This window comes from Haliotis rubra, unplaced genomic scaffold (genome assembly GCF_003918875.1).
Source record: "Haliotis rubra isolate DU_JTF1 unplaced genomic scaffold, ASM391887v1 Scf13, whole genome shotgun sequence".
Lineage (NCBI taxonomy): Eukaryota > Metazoa > Mollusca > Gastropoda > Lepetellida > Haliotidae > Haliotis > Haliotis rubra.
In genome coordinates, this window is record NW_025765225.1 from 3,279,118 (window position 1) to 3,296,132 (window position 17,015).

The 17,015-nt window shown below is 38.3% G+C and overlaps 1 protein-coding gene and 1 long non-coding RNA gene across 2 annotated transcripts in view; one reads left to right on the plus strand and one right to left on the minus strand.

The window, feature by feature from the left end:
* LOC124267164 (saccharopine dehydrogenase-like oxidoreductase) overlaps positions 1–13,407 on the minus strand; it is a 32,228-nt gene extending 18,821 nt beyond the window's left edge. The window contains exon 1 of the mRNA XM_046702057.1: positions 13,127–13,407. Coding sequence (XP_046558013.1) covers positions 13,127–13,310 — 184 coding nt within the window. The 5' untranslated portion in view covers positions 13,311–13,407. The remainder of the gene's footprint in view (positions 1–13,126) is intronic.
* On the plus strand, positions 1,291–16,174 carry LOC124267166. The gene is made up of 3 exons (XR_006895969.1): positions 1,291–1,402; positions 8,596–8,600; positions 16,164–16,174. It is a non-coding gene; the product is annotated as an uncharacterized LOC124267166 (long non-coding RNA).
* The last annotated feature ends 841 nt before the right edge of the window (positions 16,175–17,015 follow it).

Consider the following 17,015-nt stretch of genomic DNA (forward strand, 5'->3'; position numbering starts at 1 on the left):
GCAAACAGGGTTAAAAAATTGACTGAAAGTTGTAATACTGCAACCAGAATCGCATATGATCATGGCTGCATCTGCATCAGTGAAGACTGATCAAGAATACATTGCTGGATGGCAGATGATACACGGTATAATAATACTATCACGCTGAAATCTATCCGTTATTCCCAGTTACTGCAGTCACATTTTTCATGACATTGTGATATTTCAAGTATTATTATGATAATTATAATTTCTATTTTGTTGAAAAGGAGCAGAATTAACTAAATTGACAAATTAATTATTAATAACATTTCTTCACATCTGTGTTGCCTGTGCAAAAAAGAACTAGGTTGCCCATGAACACTGGATAGGAAAGGATTTTTAATTCTATTACATGTGCTATTTTACGGAAGGGTGCCTGCAAACTGGTTTTCAATCACTGATACACAATCATGCTCCTATTTCTACAAAAACACACACACACACACGTTCTGATTGTAGAGAAACTATGTGTCATGTCACTAACAAAAAATATAATTATAAAACAGTACAGTCAGACCTCGTTTATCCGAACACTTTGGTTTTTTATTGAATTGTTCGGACAAACGAATCCTTCGGATATCTGAATCAGGACCTAGGCGGTCGGCTACCCATGAGTGAGTGAGTGAGTGAGTGAGTGAGTGAGTTTGGTTTTACGCCGCTTTTAGCAATATTCCAGCAATATCACGGCGGGGGACACCAGAAATGGGCTTCTCACATTGTACCCATGTGGGGAATCGAAACCCGAGTCTTTGGCGTGACGAGCGAACGCCTTCACCACTAGGCTACCCCACCGCCCCTTCGGCTACACATGAAAACAAAACAACTAAAAATAACATTGAAACATAACTACATCTTTACTTAACATAACATCTTGCATAACATAACATAACATAAATTACATCGGCTTGAAAAAGTCTTTGATTGATGATTGTTGACGGACAAAGTTGTTATTCGCTGCTTGGATTTTTAACAACAGCTCCAGGCTTGTGAGGTCGCCGACATTTTCAAATCCATTGCATCCATTGGTTGAATGTGTGCGGTTGTGTTGGGTGGCAGGAAATGGACTGTTTCAGATTTTTACAGTTGTGACAAGCTGCATTGTCAACAAGCAAAATGACCCGCCTTACACGTGACCTCATCTGTCGATCAAAAGACAGCAGCCAATCACAAAACAGCTCTGCTGTCATCCACGCCTTTGTGTTGTTTCTTTATCTAGCATACACCTCTATCTTTATTTACGCTTACTCAATCAACAATTCGAATCAGTGTCAACTCAATGTCAAACTTTAATTGTTTCTTCTCTAATTAACCTACATGCCCTGTGATAAATATTCAATAAACAATGAATTAACTAGCAGCCAGCACAATGTTTTGACAAGCAGTAGACATGATAGCACTGTTGAGGAGCGGTAAACATCAGATATCTTGCCGACGACAGCCTTGGTGTTCGGATATACGAGGCAAATTTGTACATATTTTGTTGTTACGTTACCAAAATTGCCCGTTCGGATACGGAAACCGAACATTCGGATATACGAGGTAAATTGTAACTAGAAAATTTCGATTTTTGTGAAGAATGTTCGAAACCGAGGTATTCGGATATCTGAAGTTCGGATAAACGAGGTCTGACTGTATTTTACAACATCATTTCCAAACTGGATGCTGTCAGAACAAAATAAAACCATAACATATCCCCTAGACTGGAACTGATAGCATACGACTCAAATAATTGTGTATATGTGTCTAATGATGAAATAACTCGGTGCAGTACAAGCTACCATACGAATACACAATGCTGTTTAGAGAATGGTCAAATGTAACTTATGTTACATACACTTGGCACTGGTGTCATTGCTTATCTAACTGGAAGGATGAATACACAGTGCCTTTAAATGTTATCAAATGTTACATATAGATGTAAACAGGATTGTGGCTCGTTTAAATGTCATATCTAAGACGCTACACTGGCTTGCTGAAAAATATACGTAGAATCGACCAAAGGTGTCATGGATGCACAAAAATATTACATAAGTTACACTTGGGATTACACTTTTTCAGTCAAGTACAAATTCTAGTACTATTTTTAGGCCGAGTCCCATATGGGATTCGAACCCACATTTCAGGGTCAGGCACCTAATCGTTAGCACACAAAGTCAGCGCTCTAATCATTTACATTTACATTTATATACATTTATATAGCGCTAATATCCAGTCTTCAGAAGACTGCTCAAGAGCGCTGCTGAACTCAGTATGCAATGCTGAACAAGTGAGTTTTTAATCTGGATTTGAAAATATTGAATGTCTGTACTGATCGAAGAGAGAGGGGTAATTTGTTCCACAAAGCTGGGCCGGCAACCTGAAAAGACCGTTCACCAAATGTCTTGGTCCGGCTGACTACAGTCTGGCACATGTGTTGTTGTGATGACCTCAGATGGCGCGGTTGGTTGATATTCTTGCACAAGGTCTGAGAGATAAACTGGTGCCATGTTGTGCAAGGCTTTGAACATCAGTATCAATATTTTGTGATGGATACGTTGTCGGATGGGTAACCAGTGCAATGTGATCAGAACAGGTGTTATATGCTCTGTCTTCTTTGTGCGTGTCACAACTCGGGCAGCTGAGTTCTGACTCTCTGTAACTTGCTCAGAAGATATTCTGGAATCCCCTGCAGCAGAGCATTGCAATAGTCCAACCGAGATACTACATATGCTTGCATCAATGTTGCAGCAGTTTGCTGGTTGATGTACTTCCTGATTAAGCCTATGTTATGGATGAAATAGTAGGCATTCTTGCACATTTTATTGACGTGCTTTTCAAGGCTAATAGTGCTGTCAACATCACCCCAAGATTGCGGCGCAGCATGATCAGTGGGTTCAATGATACACTCATTAATTTCGAAGTCTTATTGAAGACAACCTTTGTCGTGGTTGAACTTGAACAGAGAATGAGCATTTCTGTTTTGTCTTGATTCAGCTTCAGGAAATGTCTGGTCATCCATTTTGGATATCAGCAATACAATTTTGAATTGTCGAACATGCTGCATCGCAGGATGACGACTGCAGAGGCTTGAAACCTAGGTAGAGTTGGGTATCGATCTGCGTACAAGTGAAAAGCAAGGTTGTGTGATCGGGCTATGTCTCCAAGTGGTGATGTATAAATGACAAACAGAATCGGACCGAGGACTGACCCTTGAGGCACTCCAAATTGAAGTTCTTCCTTCTCCGAAATTGTTCCATTAATACACACTGACTGAAGTCGGTTTGATAAGTACGATCTGATCCACTTTAACGCTAGACCAGTGACCCTGATTCTACGTTCAAGGATGGAGATTAAGATGCCGTGGTCTACCGTGTCCACTCAGTCACAGCGGCTGTGTGCTGGCAAATACAACACAAGTTATCATATTCTCCCATATACCAATAAATGAGTGAGTGAGTTTAGTTTTACACTGCTTTTAGCAATATTCCAGCAATATCATGTCAGGGGACACCAGAAATGGGCTTCACACATTGTACCCATGTGGGGAATTGAACCCAGTTCATTGGCATGACAAGCAAACACTTTAACCACTAAGCTACCCCATCGCCCCACATACCATTAAACCAATGACAGTTTGGGATTATGTCTGTCAACCACAATACAATTACAACCAGTATTTCAGTAATAACATATCCTCTAGTGATTTGCATTTGTTATTTCTACAATAAAAATACTTCATAAAATGAAGAAGAAAATCTGGTTCTTTAATAATCGTACTTTGAAATAGAAGCACAAATAGAACCAATACTGAGAGGCAGACATTTTTTTCAGGTCATTTTGACCTCAAGCCACAATGAATTGCAACAGACAGACAGGCAGGCAGGCAGGCTCACTTCACTGCCTGGGTCAGTCTGACCTAGCATGGATTTTCTGCGTAAACAAGGGTCAAGGATTTATTCTAAGCATTTTCCTGGTTTACAAAATATTGACAAAATCATTAACCACCTGGTGATAACTAGTAACATACTTCATTATGGCCGTACTAATAGCATGGCTTGTTGATATGAATGATTACCATGAATTATTGTCATGTTTATTCTCTGCTTTGAAAGTAAACAAAGAGCCACAATGAATATGATTATAGGCGATAATACAGAACACTTTCATTTCTGGCATGGTGTGGTCATAAATATTTCATATGTTGGTAATTAAAGTAACAGAGTAATAAATCATTATGTATGAAATACTGGTATCCCTGCACATGGTATGTTCTATTGATGTGGAAGATTAAGCCCTCGACCACAAAGGCTCTTTGTTCAATCACACCAAGTCCAAATTGATTTGCCAGCTCACTCTGGAACTAATTACAATGTAAGATCACAGGGAGGAGTGATTATAACTGGCTAATCAGGGGCTTTCCATATGTGTCAAGGGAATCAGAAAATATTAAAAGACAAAAAACATCCTCCAAATGCCTGAAAGTCAGCAGTTAACCACTTGATGGATAAGTGAGGAAATACAAATGGTACACTGATGTGGATTTGTTGTGAAAACCAAAAATCATTTTCCAAAATTCCTAACCTAAGGCCTCAGTTCATAACTTGAAGGACACCTGTGCAAAATTTAACAAAGAAAAACTGAGTAGTTATGCTTCAGGGTCTAAACATGACAGTGGTAGCTTCCATGTCTTTACCCCCTTCAACATAGTGATAGAGAGACTATTTGTCATATCTCAGAGAAAAGGGAGGTCCTAGGTGGGATGTAATAATCTGTATCACCCAGCTGGGCGACGGATAAAGATCAATACTGATCAGCTAATGTGTGGAGTGAGATCCTCATCTGGGTACGCTGACATCTCTACCGCATGCTATATTGCAATCGATGGCATTAAATATTGATATTATTCCCAGTGTCAAATTCTAGGTGAAAAGTTTATGGATATGTCCAAATTAGCAAGTATAAGATATATATTACAAAAACATATTATTACAATGACACAAACTGTTTTACAGGTATTGAGTATTTTGTGTGAAATTCTAGTCCAAATATATATCTATAAAATGAAAAGGATTCCCAAAACAAATAAAGTAATAAAACACAGGTTGTTGTATGTTTATTGTGGTATTTTTTGTGTTTCACAGGGTAGAATGAAAACACAAATGAGTATTTTCCTTTGTGAGACCAATTATCTATTTTTAGTTTACATGATTTCAGATGATGCTACCAACTAAATCTCTTTTCCTATATGGTGGATCAGAAAAAAACTGATGCAACATATTTGCTCATTCTTAGTAATCTGTAGTTATGAGGTGATGGAGAATAAATACAAGCCAGAACAAGTGTTTGCCACTGATATGGCAATGTCCCCCGCCGCTAAAGAATGGAATATCTATATTTACTACTTTGTATTTTTGGTCACATCCAAGATGCCTGAAATGACTGGTGTCTGCATAATCACCCAATGTAGGCTGTCAAAATACTTGAAAACATTGGATGCAATGTTTCAGTGTCGTGGTGACCTTGAAGTAAGGTCAAGGTCACCCAAATCAACTGATGTAATCGTAATCCCCCAATGTAGGCTGTCACCAAATTTGAAGATATTGGAGACCACAGTGCATGAGATATCACATTAAGAACAGTTTGAAAAGTGGTCAAAGTGTCGTGGTGACCTTGAAAATAAGGTCAAGGTCACCCAAATTGACTGGTGTCTCGATACAACAGTTCATGAGATATTGCTTTAACAAGAATCGGGCCGTACGTACAGACGGACGGATGCCGCTGAATACATAGTCCCCTATTCCGCGTTGCGGCGGGGGACAATTAGAAGGCTTTCAAGCTCATGGGACTTTGTGGGGAACATTATATCAGATCGGGAAGGTCATAAAATTGTAAAGAAGAGTGTGGGTTAGTTATATTTCAGCTTCAACAATATTCCATGGGCCAGCAAAATATTGGAGTAAGGTCCTAAGTGATGCAGGTCACAATACTTTTACCACTTCAGTGAAAGCATGTGTTATTTGCCAACAAACACAGAAAATAATTGTATTAACAGGGATTCGAATCCATGTTGAGCCATTACTGGCATATATGGAAGGCAACTCTGCAAACCCAATTGCACCAAATAGGAGTGAGTGAGTGAGTGTGTTATTATTTAACGTCACATCGGCAATATTGCAGCCATATCCTGACGAGAACATAGCACCAAATAGGATGACTGGGACACATGCGTAATGGGTAAAGAAGACCAGGTAAATGAAAGAACACTATTCAAACACAATAGACATGCTCATATCCAACAACTTACATGATATATACATAACTGATATGAATTAAGACAAAAATCTCATGTTCAATGTTTTACACTACATATTCAATCCTACAAAATATACTTCTTTGATTGGCATTCAAGAAGTTGGGTAGACGAAGAATGAGGACTATTTTCATGGATTTACAACTTCTTTATTCTGTATAGGTGACGTTTCAACATTAATTCTAATGTCGTTGTCAAGCAAGCGTCGTCACCACTTGCTTGACAACGACATTAGAATCTATGTCGAAACGTCGCCTATACAGAATCAAGAAGTATATCCATAAAAAAAGTCCTCATTCTTCCTACAAAATATAGTTTGGGTGTGTTGAGTTGAGTTTTACACAGCTTTTAGCAATATTCCAGCAATGTCACGGTGGACAACACAAGACATGTGCTTCACCCATGTGGGGAATCGAACTTGGGTCTTCGGCATGACGAGCACTTACACTTTAACCAAAAGGCTACTCCACTACCCCTAATTTACTTTGGATGCAAATAATTTATATTTGGAGTTTATCATGATACCCCATTCAGACACAGTACATGACTTCCTGTCTATTTCTCCCTTTAATACCAAACACGCTAACAAACACCATATTTAACAGCTTATGGTATGAACCTTGGTTGGAACCTATTGATCACCAGGCTGATGTTCTATCCACAAAAACCCTCTGGCAGAAACTAGCATTACAGAATTAACCTTGACAAAAAGTCAACACACATTTCTGTAAATTAGGTGACGTGAGGTTGCTAGACATGACTGGAAGTCTGCATGATCTGTGGTAATTACAAAATACCTAGGAAAGTGTTTACAAGTACTCTCAAAACAGATGCAGACACTTCACCGTCATTTCCAGCAGGATCCTGAAATCATTCCAAACCACCATGCATTTCCTGGCTGATACCATTTCCTTCTGGATGGGGAAAAATATACAAACTACATCCAGATCACTACTACCTTCCCTCCAACTGTAAGTAGCCACCTAAAAGCATTTACAGTCTGATGACTTACTTGTGATCTGAAAAACACGACCTAAAATTCCAAAGTCCAATACAAATATCATCTGCTACCCTGATCTCATGGCACTGCTTGCAGTCAAATGACATCACTTCTTATTGGGGAAACAACCTATATGTTAAATGTATTAAATTATTTCATGTAAAATCCACACCTCTGGCTACTTTAACAAGAAAGTTATAAGTAATAGGTGATTATTTTGTTAGAAAGGGTGATAATTCTCATTTTGAAAATAAATGAACAACAGTCCAACTTCTTGCTGCAGGTCTGGTTCCTGACTATGCTGTTGACATGATTGACTGACTGACTGAGTTTGGTTTTACGCCACTTTTAGCAATATTCCAGCAATATCACGGCAGGGGACACCAGAAATGGGCTTAACACATTGTGCCCATGTGGGGAATCGAACCCGGGTCTTCGGCGTGACGAGCCAACGCTTTAACCACTATGCTACCCCACCGCCCCTGTTGACATGAAAAGGCAGAGCTCACGCATTACCCTCTTGCTCATTATAGGTGATTCTTAGTTTTAAACAGCATTATTTGTTTAGTTATCCACTGAAATATTAATTGTCTTGATGGAAGATGAGGGAAAATGACATGAAAAACGGTATATTGTCACAGCATTTACAACAACAGAACACGAGGCATTGTACTGACTGACTGACTGGGTTTGGTTTTACGCCGCTTTTAGCAATATTCCAGCAATATCACGGCGAGGGACACCAGAAATGGGCTTCACTCATTGTACCCATGTGGGGATTCGAACCCGGGTCTTCGGCGTGACGAGCCAACGCTTTAACCACTAGAATACCCCACCACCCCTCGAGGCATTGTAAGTCTTAGGGCAACATCGCATTGATGAAATAATGCAAACACGCTACATTGATCAGCCCTTGTGTTACATTTCCAATGACAAACTCTAACTACTGCATCATTCACAGCTGATAAATAGATCTCATACTACCATGGATCAAATCTGCAGCGCACAGGTATCCTTTGGCAGGACTTTATCAGAGATTTAGGGGATAACTGTATTGTGTTTGATGAATTGGGGATGTTTACCGGTGGTTATATAGCCGAAAATTTAGTTATTAGGCCAACAAAAATAAATGTTGTGGTTCCGATTTCCTACATTTCAGAACTAGGGTAGGTAGGTAGGGGTTTGGTTTTTTTTGCAAAATATTTTTACATTACTCAGGTGTCAGAAAATAAATTTAATTTATTATGTGGTGAGTAAAATTGTTAGGCTCAGCGGGAATATTTAGGGTCGGTCGGGAAATCGGAACTACAAGCTTTTTTTTTTAGGCCTTATGTGGTTATATTCAAAACTTTTGTTAAGTGGGTTCTTAAATAGCAACCGTATATGCTGATCATACGGTCGGAAATTTATCGCATTGACCAATCAGAACTCGTGTAACATACTAAGTTGAATTAGAATTCTAATCATAGTACATCTATGCCTTCACTAACAACTGAAGAAAAAACATGCAGAATTTACTTTTGTATCAACAGTTCTTCTTGCTTCAGATTTCATTTCTGGAAATTCTGACTTTATTGTTTGTATATATATATATATATATATATCAAATGAAAATCTACCAAGTGTCTATTATTCAAATCAGTTACTTGGTTGCAGAATACCACCCAGTCATCATAGTTTGAAGCAAAGATTTGCCCATGTTACTCCATACCATACATTACATGTCCATCTGCTACTGCTATGAGTCAGGTTTCTTACAAAACTTTGATGCCCCTTCTCTATAAATAGAAGTAAAATACAGAAATTAAAATAGATCTGGAAAATATCAAGGATACCTAACAAATCACATCCACTGTCCTTGACTTCATACATAGATTATGTATAGTAAAGTCTTTCAGACTCAACCTTCCTATATGATGCAGTTTGATTGATTAACACCACACTGAGCAATGGCTGTGGCCAGTAAATACATGAGTCTGGACCAGACAATCCTGTGATCAGCATGAACATCGATCTACACAATTGGGACATGAGTCAACCAAGTCAGCAAGCCTGACCATCCATATGATGCAGAACCAGTTAAGAGAAAATTTTATTGCTCACTGAATGTCCTGGAATATGTGAAACATTATTGAATACTTCTTACACAACATGCTCATTATCTGTAAATACACACTGATTAACCAATAACTCTCATGAGTAGATCAATAAAAGTATTTTGGACACAATGCACATAATTAAGTCGGAGAAATTACACTGACAATATTTTAAGACCACATACACATTTCATATACAAAGGTTTCAACAATAAGTAAAAAATGCCATTCTACTGATACTGGGCTTTCATAAATCACTTAGTATCAGAATTACATGTGACAATAACTTCAATAATTTTAATAGATCCTAATACACCAATTGCTGCACTTCAACATGATAGTTCTCAGCAAACTCAAATGTGTGATCCTAATATTGAGTTACAGCAGCGTTTAAGATTCCTGCCTGCCCGACCGTCCGGAACGGTCTATTTTCATCTCGGACTGTCAAATTTCAAAAGTAGCCTGTCCGGTGGTCTGATAGATGTGTTTACCCCTAACAGTAAATATTTCATAATATCAGACAGGTTCTCTTGTCGTCAGTTTGAGGTGTTTAAGGTATTATGATAATTATGTTAAACTATTTACGATTGGACAGTTCATTTTACAATAACCAATCACAACACGTGTACTTTCAGTTTACCTAAACTGGGTGCATTGCCTATTAGTGCTATGTTGTTCATTGCGATGCCTACAAACAGTAAAGTATTCAGAAACCTGATTGTTTTTCATTGTTGAAAACCGAACAGGCAAGTTTGTATTTGGACTGGTAAATTTCAAAAGTTACCAGTCCGGCTGTCTGGCTTGGCATTTTGGGAGTTTTAAACACTGGTTACAGTTACAGATCCTAGGTTACAGCTGCACTTCAACAGGATAGTTTTCAGTAAAGTACAGATAGTATTCAGTGTGATCCTAAGCTACAGCTGCACTTTTCGGTGGTACAGTTAATGGCAAACTCAAATGTGTTATCCTGAGTTAACAGATGCACTTTTTTACGGTAGTTATTGGCAAACTCAAATGTGTGATTCTGATCATAGCTGCACTTTTTAGTCCAACAGTTCTCACCAAATTGAATGTTGGATCTTATGTTACAGCTGCACTCATTCGTGGTACAAGTATCAATGTGAACATGTGATTCCAGGTGTTCCAAATATTTGACTGTACGATGTTGTTTTGTTTGCTGTTTAACCATTATTCAGCAATTTTCCAGCCAAATGACAGTAATCTGTAAATAACCAAGTCTGGACCACACAATCCAGTGATCAACAGCGTGTATCAAACTATGCAATGACAAGTGCCAACCAAGTTAATGCACCTGACCACCTTACCGTGTTAGTCGCCTCTTACAACAAGCATGGGTTGCTGAAGATCAATTCTAACCCATAGTATTGAGGACTTAATTCTGAGTATACCACTCATATCATTAGAACTGTTCTGTACCTGAATTCAAGAGACAGACCTGAATTGATTACCAAGGCAACCAACTTAACCACTTAATCACTTCAAAAACCTAAACATGAAAGGTATTGTGAAGAGCTAGGTTGACCCTAGAGTCAAACAGGGTTCACATGTCCGAATATAGTCACCAGGCAAGCTGAAACGCCCACACAGGAATGTGTAAAACTCATCAAACAGTGATGGAGCTAGATGTGTCTGCATTAAAATAGCAAATACTGCATTGTCAGTTTACACATTGTTGAAATATGTAGACTTTAACACCAGACAGTGTTACTAATAGGCCTGACTGATGCATTCCATTGTTCCACTGGTGGGCAGCCTCCAATAGTAGTCTGGCATGAATCACAGATGGACATACATATACATGGTGTACTGTATGACTGAACTTAACTTGTTGTCACAGCAGGAGGTATTAGAGATAACTGTACATCAGATTTAGGGAGGAATTTAATACACTGTTGATAACCATGATTCGTATCAATGAGGTACTAGATGAAGCAAAAGGTTTGCAAATATTCACGTCTTAGTACGATATTTACTAGTGTTGGGAATTGGTTAAAATCTCATAATTGATGATTGGTTCATTACAACCGATCAATCATCGAACATAAATTTCTTAGAGTCTTTATGATAAATTCAATCATGACTTGGAACGAGCTTGTAGTGCTTATGAAATGTAACAGACAAAACCACCCTAGTGAAAAATACTGTTAATGAAAACAAGTGTTCTAGAATTGTTTGTTTTCGATTATGAGAAAACATGATCGGTTGCTTGGTCGTTTAGTCACTGCGACCAATCTTCGATTATTTCAATTAATCGGACCACCACTAATATTTACTTTTATAAGTGCCCTTTGAAAACTGACACACAGGCACCTATCATAACCATACTTGGATCAAATTGGTTTTCAGAGATCAAATGGTATTGAAAAACATTAATTCAGACAATGTAACTTTTCAGATTATACCCCTCTATTAATCCGGGTCACTTTTGAAAATGAGGTACGGATTGTTGTAAAGAGTTAGAAAGAAGTTACTGAAGCAGAATGCTCAATACAGCCAATTACGGTATTAACGACAAGAGCAGTTAATTGGGGATAGGGTATTTATTATGATGATTACACTTTTCAAAGTGTAAATTACTGATGACACATTTTTCAAACAATCCAGTTTGGGATTCAGAAATCAACACTTTCTATTAATTATCAGAGACAAGCAAACATAGTGTATTGTATATTTCCAGTTATTGCATGAAGCCTGGTGGAACTGAAACATTATCTGAGTTGATAAAGTTTAATTTCTGGAATGATCCCAGTACAAAACAATGAAGATTGCTGGTGGAACATTAATGACAATAATCTCATTAAACTTAAACAGAATATTGATCAATAACCGTTTCAATGAGATCCCCTGCAAAGTAGCAACAGCTCCAACAGTGTTAGCCCTTACATTGTGCATTTTTTCTGACCAAGAAGACACCCAGCAAACTTTTAAAACAATTCCTGTCCTCTTTTGTTATGGTGTAGTTACGATGGATTTTCAGATGGAGAGATTATAACATTTCCTTCCCCCAGAAATATACAGAACACACCAGCATCATTTTTTTCTTACCAACACTAATATACCTATCATGTCCACATGCTTATCATTCGTACCAAAGGCTATATAGTGTACATAGACATTTATCATCATGAGCCGCTGCACATGGTGAGCTGTCACAGCCACGGAAACAGATGTTTCATCAGGAAGTGATGATGGATGATGACTCATTCAAGGTCTTAAACTCTTTTAACATGTATCCTTAACAAGCCATAAGATGTCAAACCATGACTGAAAAAATGTGCTCTGTATTTATTTTGTGAATTAAATGGCATAAAACTCACAGGTCATTAAAGCAACTGTGCTGTTTAAAATTGGGTCTGCACTTTTATTTGAAAATTAAAAACAATGATAGATTGAAATGTTAATGTGTAAATGTTACAGCCTGTATTGTTTATTAAAGCATTGCAACACGTGAAGATACATTCACATTCATGGCTAGACAAGAAGAAAAGACTCAGGAATAACACTAAAACATGTTTAAGAGCCAGTAACGTAAACTACAGATGTCTTGCATCTCGTGGAGTTATCAATGCAATCAAAAATATTTGAAACATCCCGATGGTGGCGGTGCGTCACAAAACACGTGTGTGTTGTTTGTGGATGTGGTGTGTGAGCTGTCACTGCACTATATCACTGATAACGTACAAATTCAGAAATGCTGACCTGTTCTCTGCCCGGACTGTTCCAGGACTTTCTGTAGTCTGTCCATCTTCCTCCCCGCTACCGCCCATGTCACCCCCTCTTCTTCAGCTATTCGGGCCACTTCGTCTACCACAAACTGACCAGTAAACCCGGTGGCACCGAAGATTACAATGTCATATTTTCGTGCACTTTCACCTGTCGACATTTTGACGGTCAGTTTCCCCAAGAGCAGTCAATCAGTTATTAACTTCCACGTCTCTCAAACTGTGCAGGTGCTCCAAAACCTCAAGCTCCACGCACCGACCTGTAGGGTTCCCTTGACGTACCATCTTATTACGAAGATAATAGCGCGGTGATAGGAGCTCAAACAGACTGTTTTGGTTGGCTACAGGGCGACTTGGTGCCATCATGAGAGAATGACTCAAACTGTATTATTGCAACCAGATGCGAGCGTAGTATGTTTTTTTCTGATTTTTTTTTCTTCATAAAGTCGCCTTACGTGTTAATTGAGGTGGATCACATAATAGTTCCGAACTGTACTGTATAGTGCATGTTTTTTTTGGTTTTTTTATGGGGACTGAAGATGAAATAATTAAATATCATTTACTCCTTATTATAAACAGTCTGAAACTAAGTTTTAACTTCTGTGAGCTGACATTTTGTCCCCTGAAAATAATTGTACTAGTGCTCTCACAGAGGGATATGAATATCTATATTACATAAAAATGAATTAATACAATTGAATTGTTTTTTAACTTCAAAACAAACTGATTTCAAAGGAAAATAAATCAGATATGTGTCATTCTCAAACTCATTAGTGTCCAATAGCCATGCTTTGAGGACTTTTAAGATGTTGGCTTGTCTGGACAAAATATTGTCTATAGGGAAGATGGAAGTCACTGTGTAGTCCACAGCGAAGCCTACTAATTAAGTACAGTACTAAATTATCACTTACATTGGAAAATCACTGTTGTTTCATTATTGCAGACTACTTAAATTTTGTTTAACTAAATCTGTCCCAATAAAAACCTGTGTGCCTTACAAATTTTGCCCATCATTTTGGGAATAAAAACCTCATATATCAGTTTGAAATAGAAACTTTTTTATCAATGATAACTTGATGCAAACTTTCAGATCTTTTTCACAAGAGTCAAATATGAAGTTTAGATCCTAATATTGTAATCCTGAGGTCAAGTTTGTTTGCTGTCTGAAGCAGAACTCAAGTTTCCAGCTGTGTGCCGACAGCCTGACAATAATCAGGCCTGCACAGACAATGGCAATGTGGGTATTGGTCCACACTAGGATGTTAGTGCATGCAACATCCAATCAAATAAAAAAATCAAATTAGACATTTGTATAGCGCTACATATCCAGAGTCCTGCTCATGTGCGTTTAGTCGAATGCTCATTTGAAGAGGATGGTTTTGAGACAAGATCGGAAACTGTTGATATTTTCCGATTTTCACATTCTCACCTGTATCACCAGCAGTGCTACGAGTCTTGGACCAAGCAAATCACTGGTGGACGGTGTGAGTAAATGACTTGGTCAGCAGTTTTACTGTCCATCCATGTTGTTATGTAATTGTGAATGCATGTTGTTTTATGCCATATATGTAGCTGTCCAACTATATCATTGTAAACAAGTTTCGCCATGGTCAAGTGAAGACACAAATGTTTGGAAAAGTAGTACATTTTGTGAATTGTCAATGTGTTCAGCATTACCACTAAATGTATATCAGTGCATCAGTATTTTGTTACTAAATATATACTTTATAAAAAACATTATTAACATTGTGAAACTAAATTAATGTAATGTATGCTCAAACCGGATGGGATGCACCCCTACACAGGGTGTTTGCATGGAGGCAAACCAATTGCCACCCAGTTATTTTTACTGTAATAGTGTGGACAATTGCCACCCAGAAATTTATGTAACTTGATCAACTTTTAACAAAAACCTAGCAATGTTATAAATGTTATCTTTTCTACTATAACCAAAGTTAGATATTAGACACGTAATACCAACAACTGATTTTCTACAATATATTTCTTATACTCCGCCACCATTTTGACTATGTAATAATTGATGTGTGTATTATGTACTCTTATACCACCATTGGTGGTCTATTGAGAATAAAGTACAATAAACATAACTGAGCGAATGTTTTTAAAAGCACTAAGGAAACTTAAAGGTCACATGCAACCCAAATAGCAAACATAATTAAAACACAATTATCACTTATTCATGACATATAATATACATTGCTGGTTATGAAAAAACATATAAACAAAATTATAAGCGTACAATCGCAAATCAAAAGTGCAATATTTTGTACTTAGGTTTACTTCCCTAGAAACGAAGCAGCCGGGATACCGAACCCAGTCAGAGCGGGTGGGTGTGCACTCAAGTGTAACAGCTGGTTCATTTGCAGATTCCCTCACGGCTCATTGTGTGTGTATATATATAGAGATGTTGGGTTTTGTAAATACGAGCTCATGCTCAATCCCAGCTGTTGAAACCACTTCAATTCCCCCAAGCGCCGGGGGAAAATTCGTGAATCGTTTGAACTATGATTTCGCGCGTTTTTTTTCATCACGTTATTTTTCAACTGTATAAGTTGAATTTGCATTTTTGATGATTTGTTTCGGTAAGTCCATACCGAAAGGTAACAGAATCTGCAAAGTTGTGTTTTACGTTGCATGTGACCTTTAAGATTAAAGTGCTGAGAAGATCAAGTGTTCAATTGTCCAGGTGGCAATTGTCCTAGACCCAAACAAGACCCCCCACAGGTGCTCTGAGGTGACTGGACTGTCTGTTGAGAGGTCTCTTCTTTTGCTGCTCATGCCCCTGCACACACTGACACTGTTAGTCAGCTCCATATAACCAGTCTCACATTCAGTTTCGATCACCAGAATAGGCCCAGTTTGTGTTTATACTTACGCAGCTGTTGACAGACAACAGCTGCACTTGCATTTACTTGTTGCATGAGTGGTCAGGTGTTCATGTTTAATGAGACGGCTTTGATCTTTATCACAGTGGTCTGCCAAGTGTCAACAAGGATGAGCACACACACACACCAGAGGGACAGGAGTTGATTTGAGTCTCCATGCTGGGTCGCCATGACACACTTCTGGTGAGCTTAGTGAAACCTTGACCTGTCACCTGACCTTGAATAAAATTAGAACCATCTATTCAAGCTGACTAAGCACTGTTTCATAGATAGGAGATAACTTTGCAAGTACAGTACATATGATATGATTGGCTAATGACGTCGGATAGCCATGTGCTTTGTGCTGTAGATTTTATGCATGTTTTCCATACATAAAGTGAGCGAATGGTTGGATGGTTGGTTGTTTAAAGCCATACTCAGTGTTATGGTGGGGGCCATTCAGGGCTACAAGTGATTCGAACCCAAGATCAAAGGTTTCTTCCACCTGTGGAGAAGTCAGAATTGGTCTTCAGCAACCCATGCTTGTCATAGGAGGTGACTACTTGGGTCAGGTGGTCAGACTCGCTGACTTGTTTCACAAATGTCATTGTAGCCCAATTGTGTAGACAATGCTCATATTGTTGATCACTGGACTGTCTGGTCCAGACTTGATTATTTACAGTGTGCCATCTTATAGTTGGAGTAGTATGAGTGCTGCGTTAAACAAAAACCAAACAAAACCAAAACAAAAGGTTTCTCACATTCCCATGCAGATACAAAATGAATAAAATATAGATGCACCAATTTTTGGCATGACTGGGCTCCAAATATTAAAATGTACAAAAACAAACTACCCGAAACAGGCAAAACAGAAAATCCACCCTTTGTAGAACAGCCTGATATATGCAGCTTTCTGGTAGCTTCAGACAGCATTCATTGTGAAGAAATCATGACTGTTGCTTTCACAAACGTAATAACAGA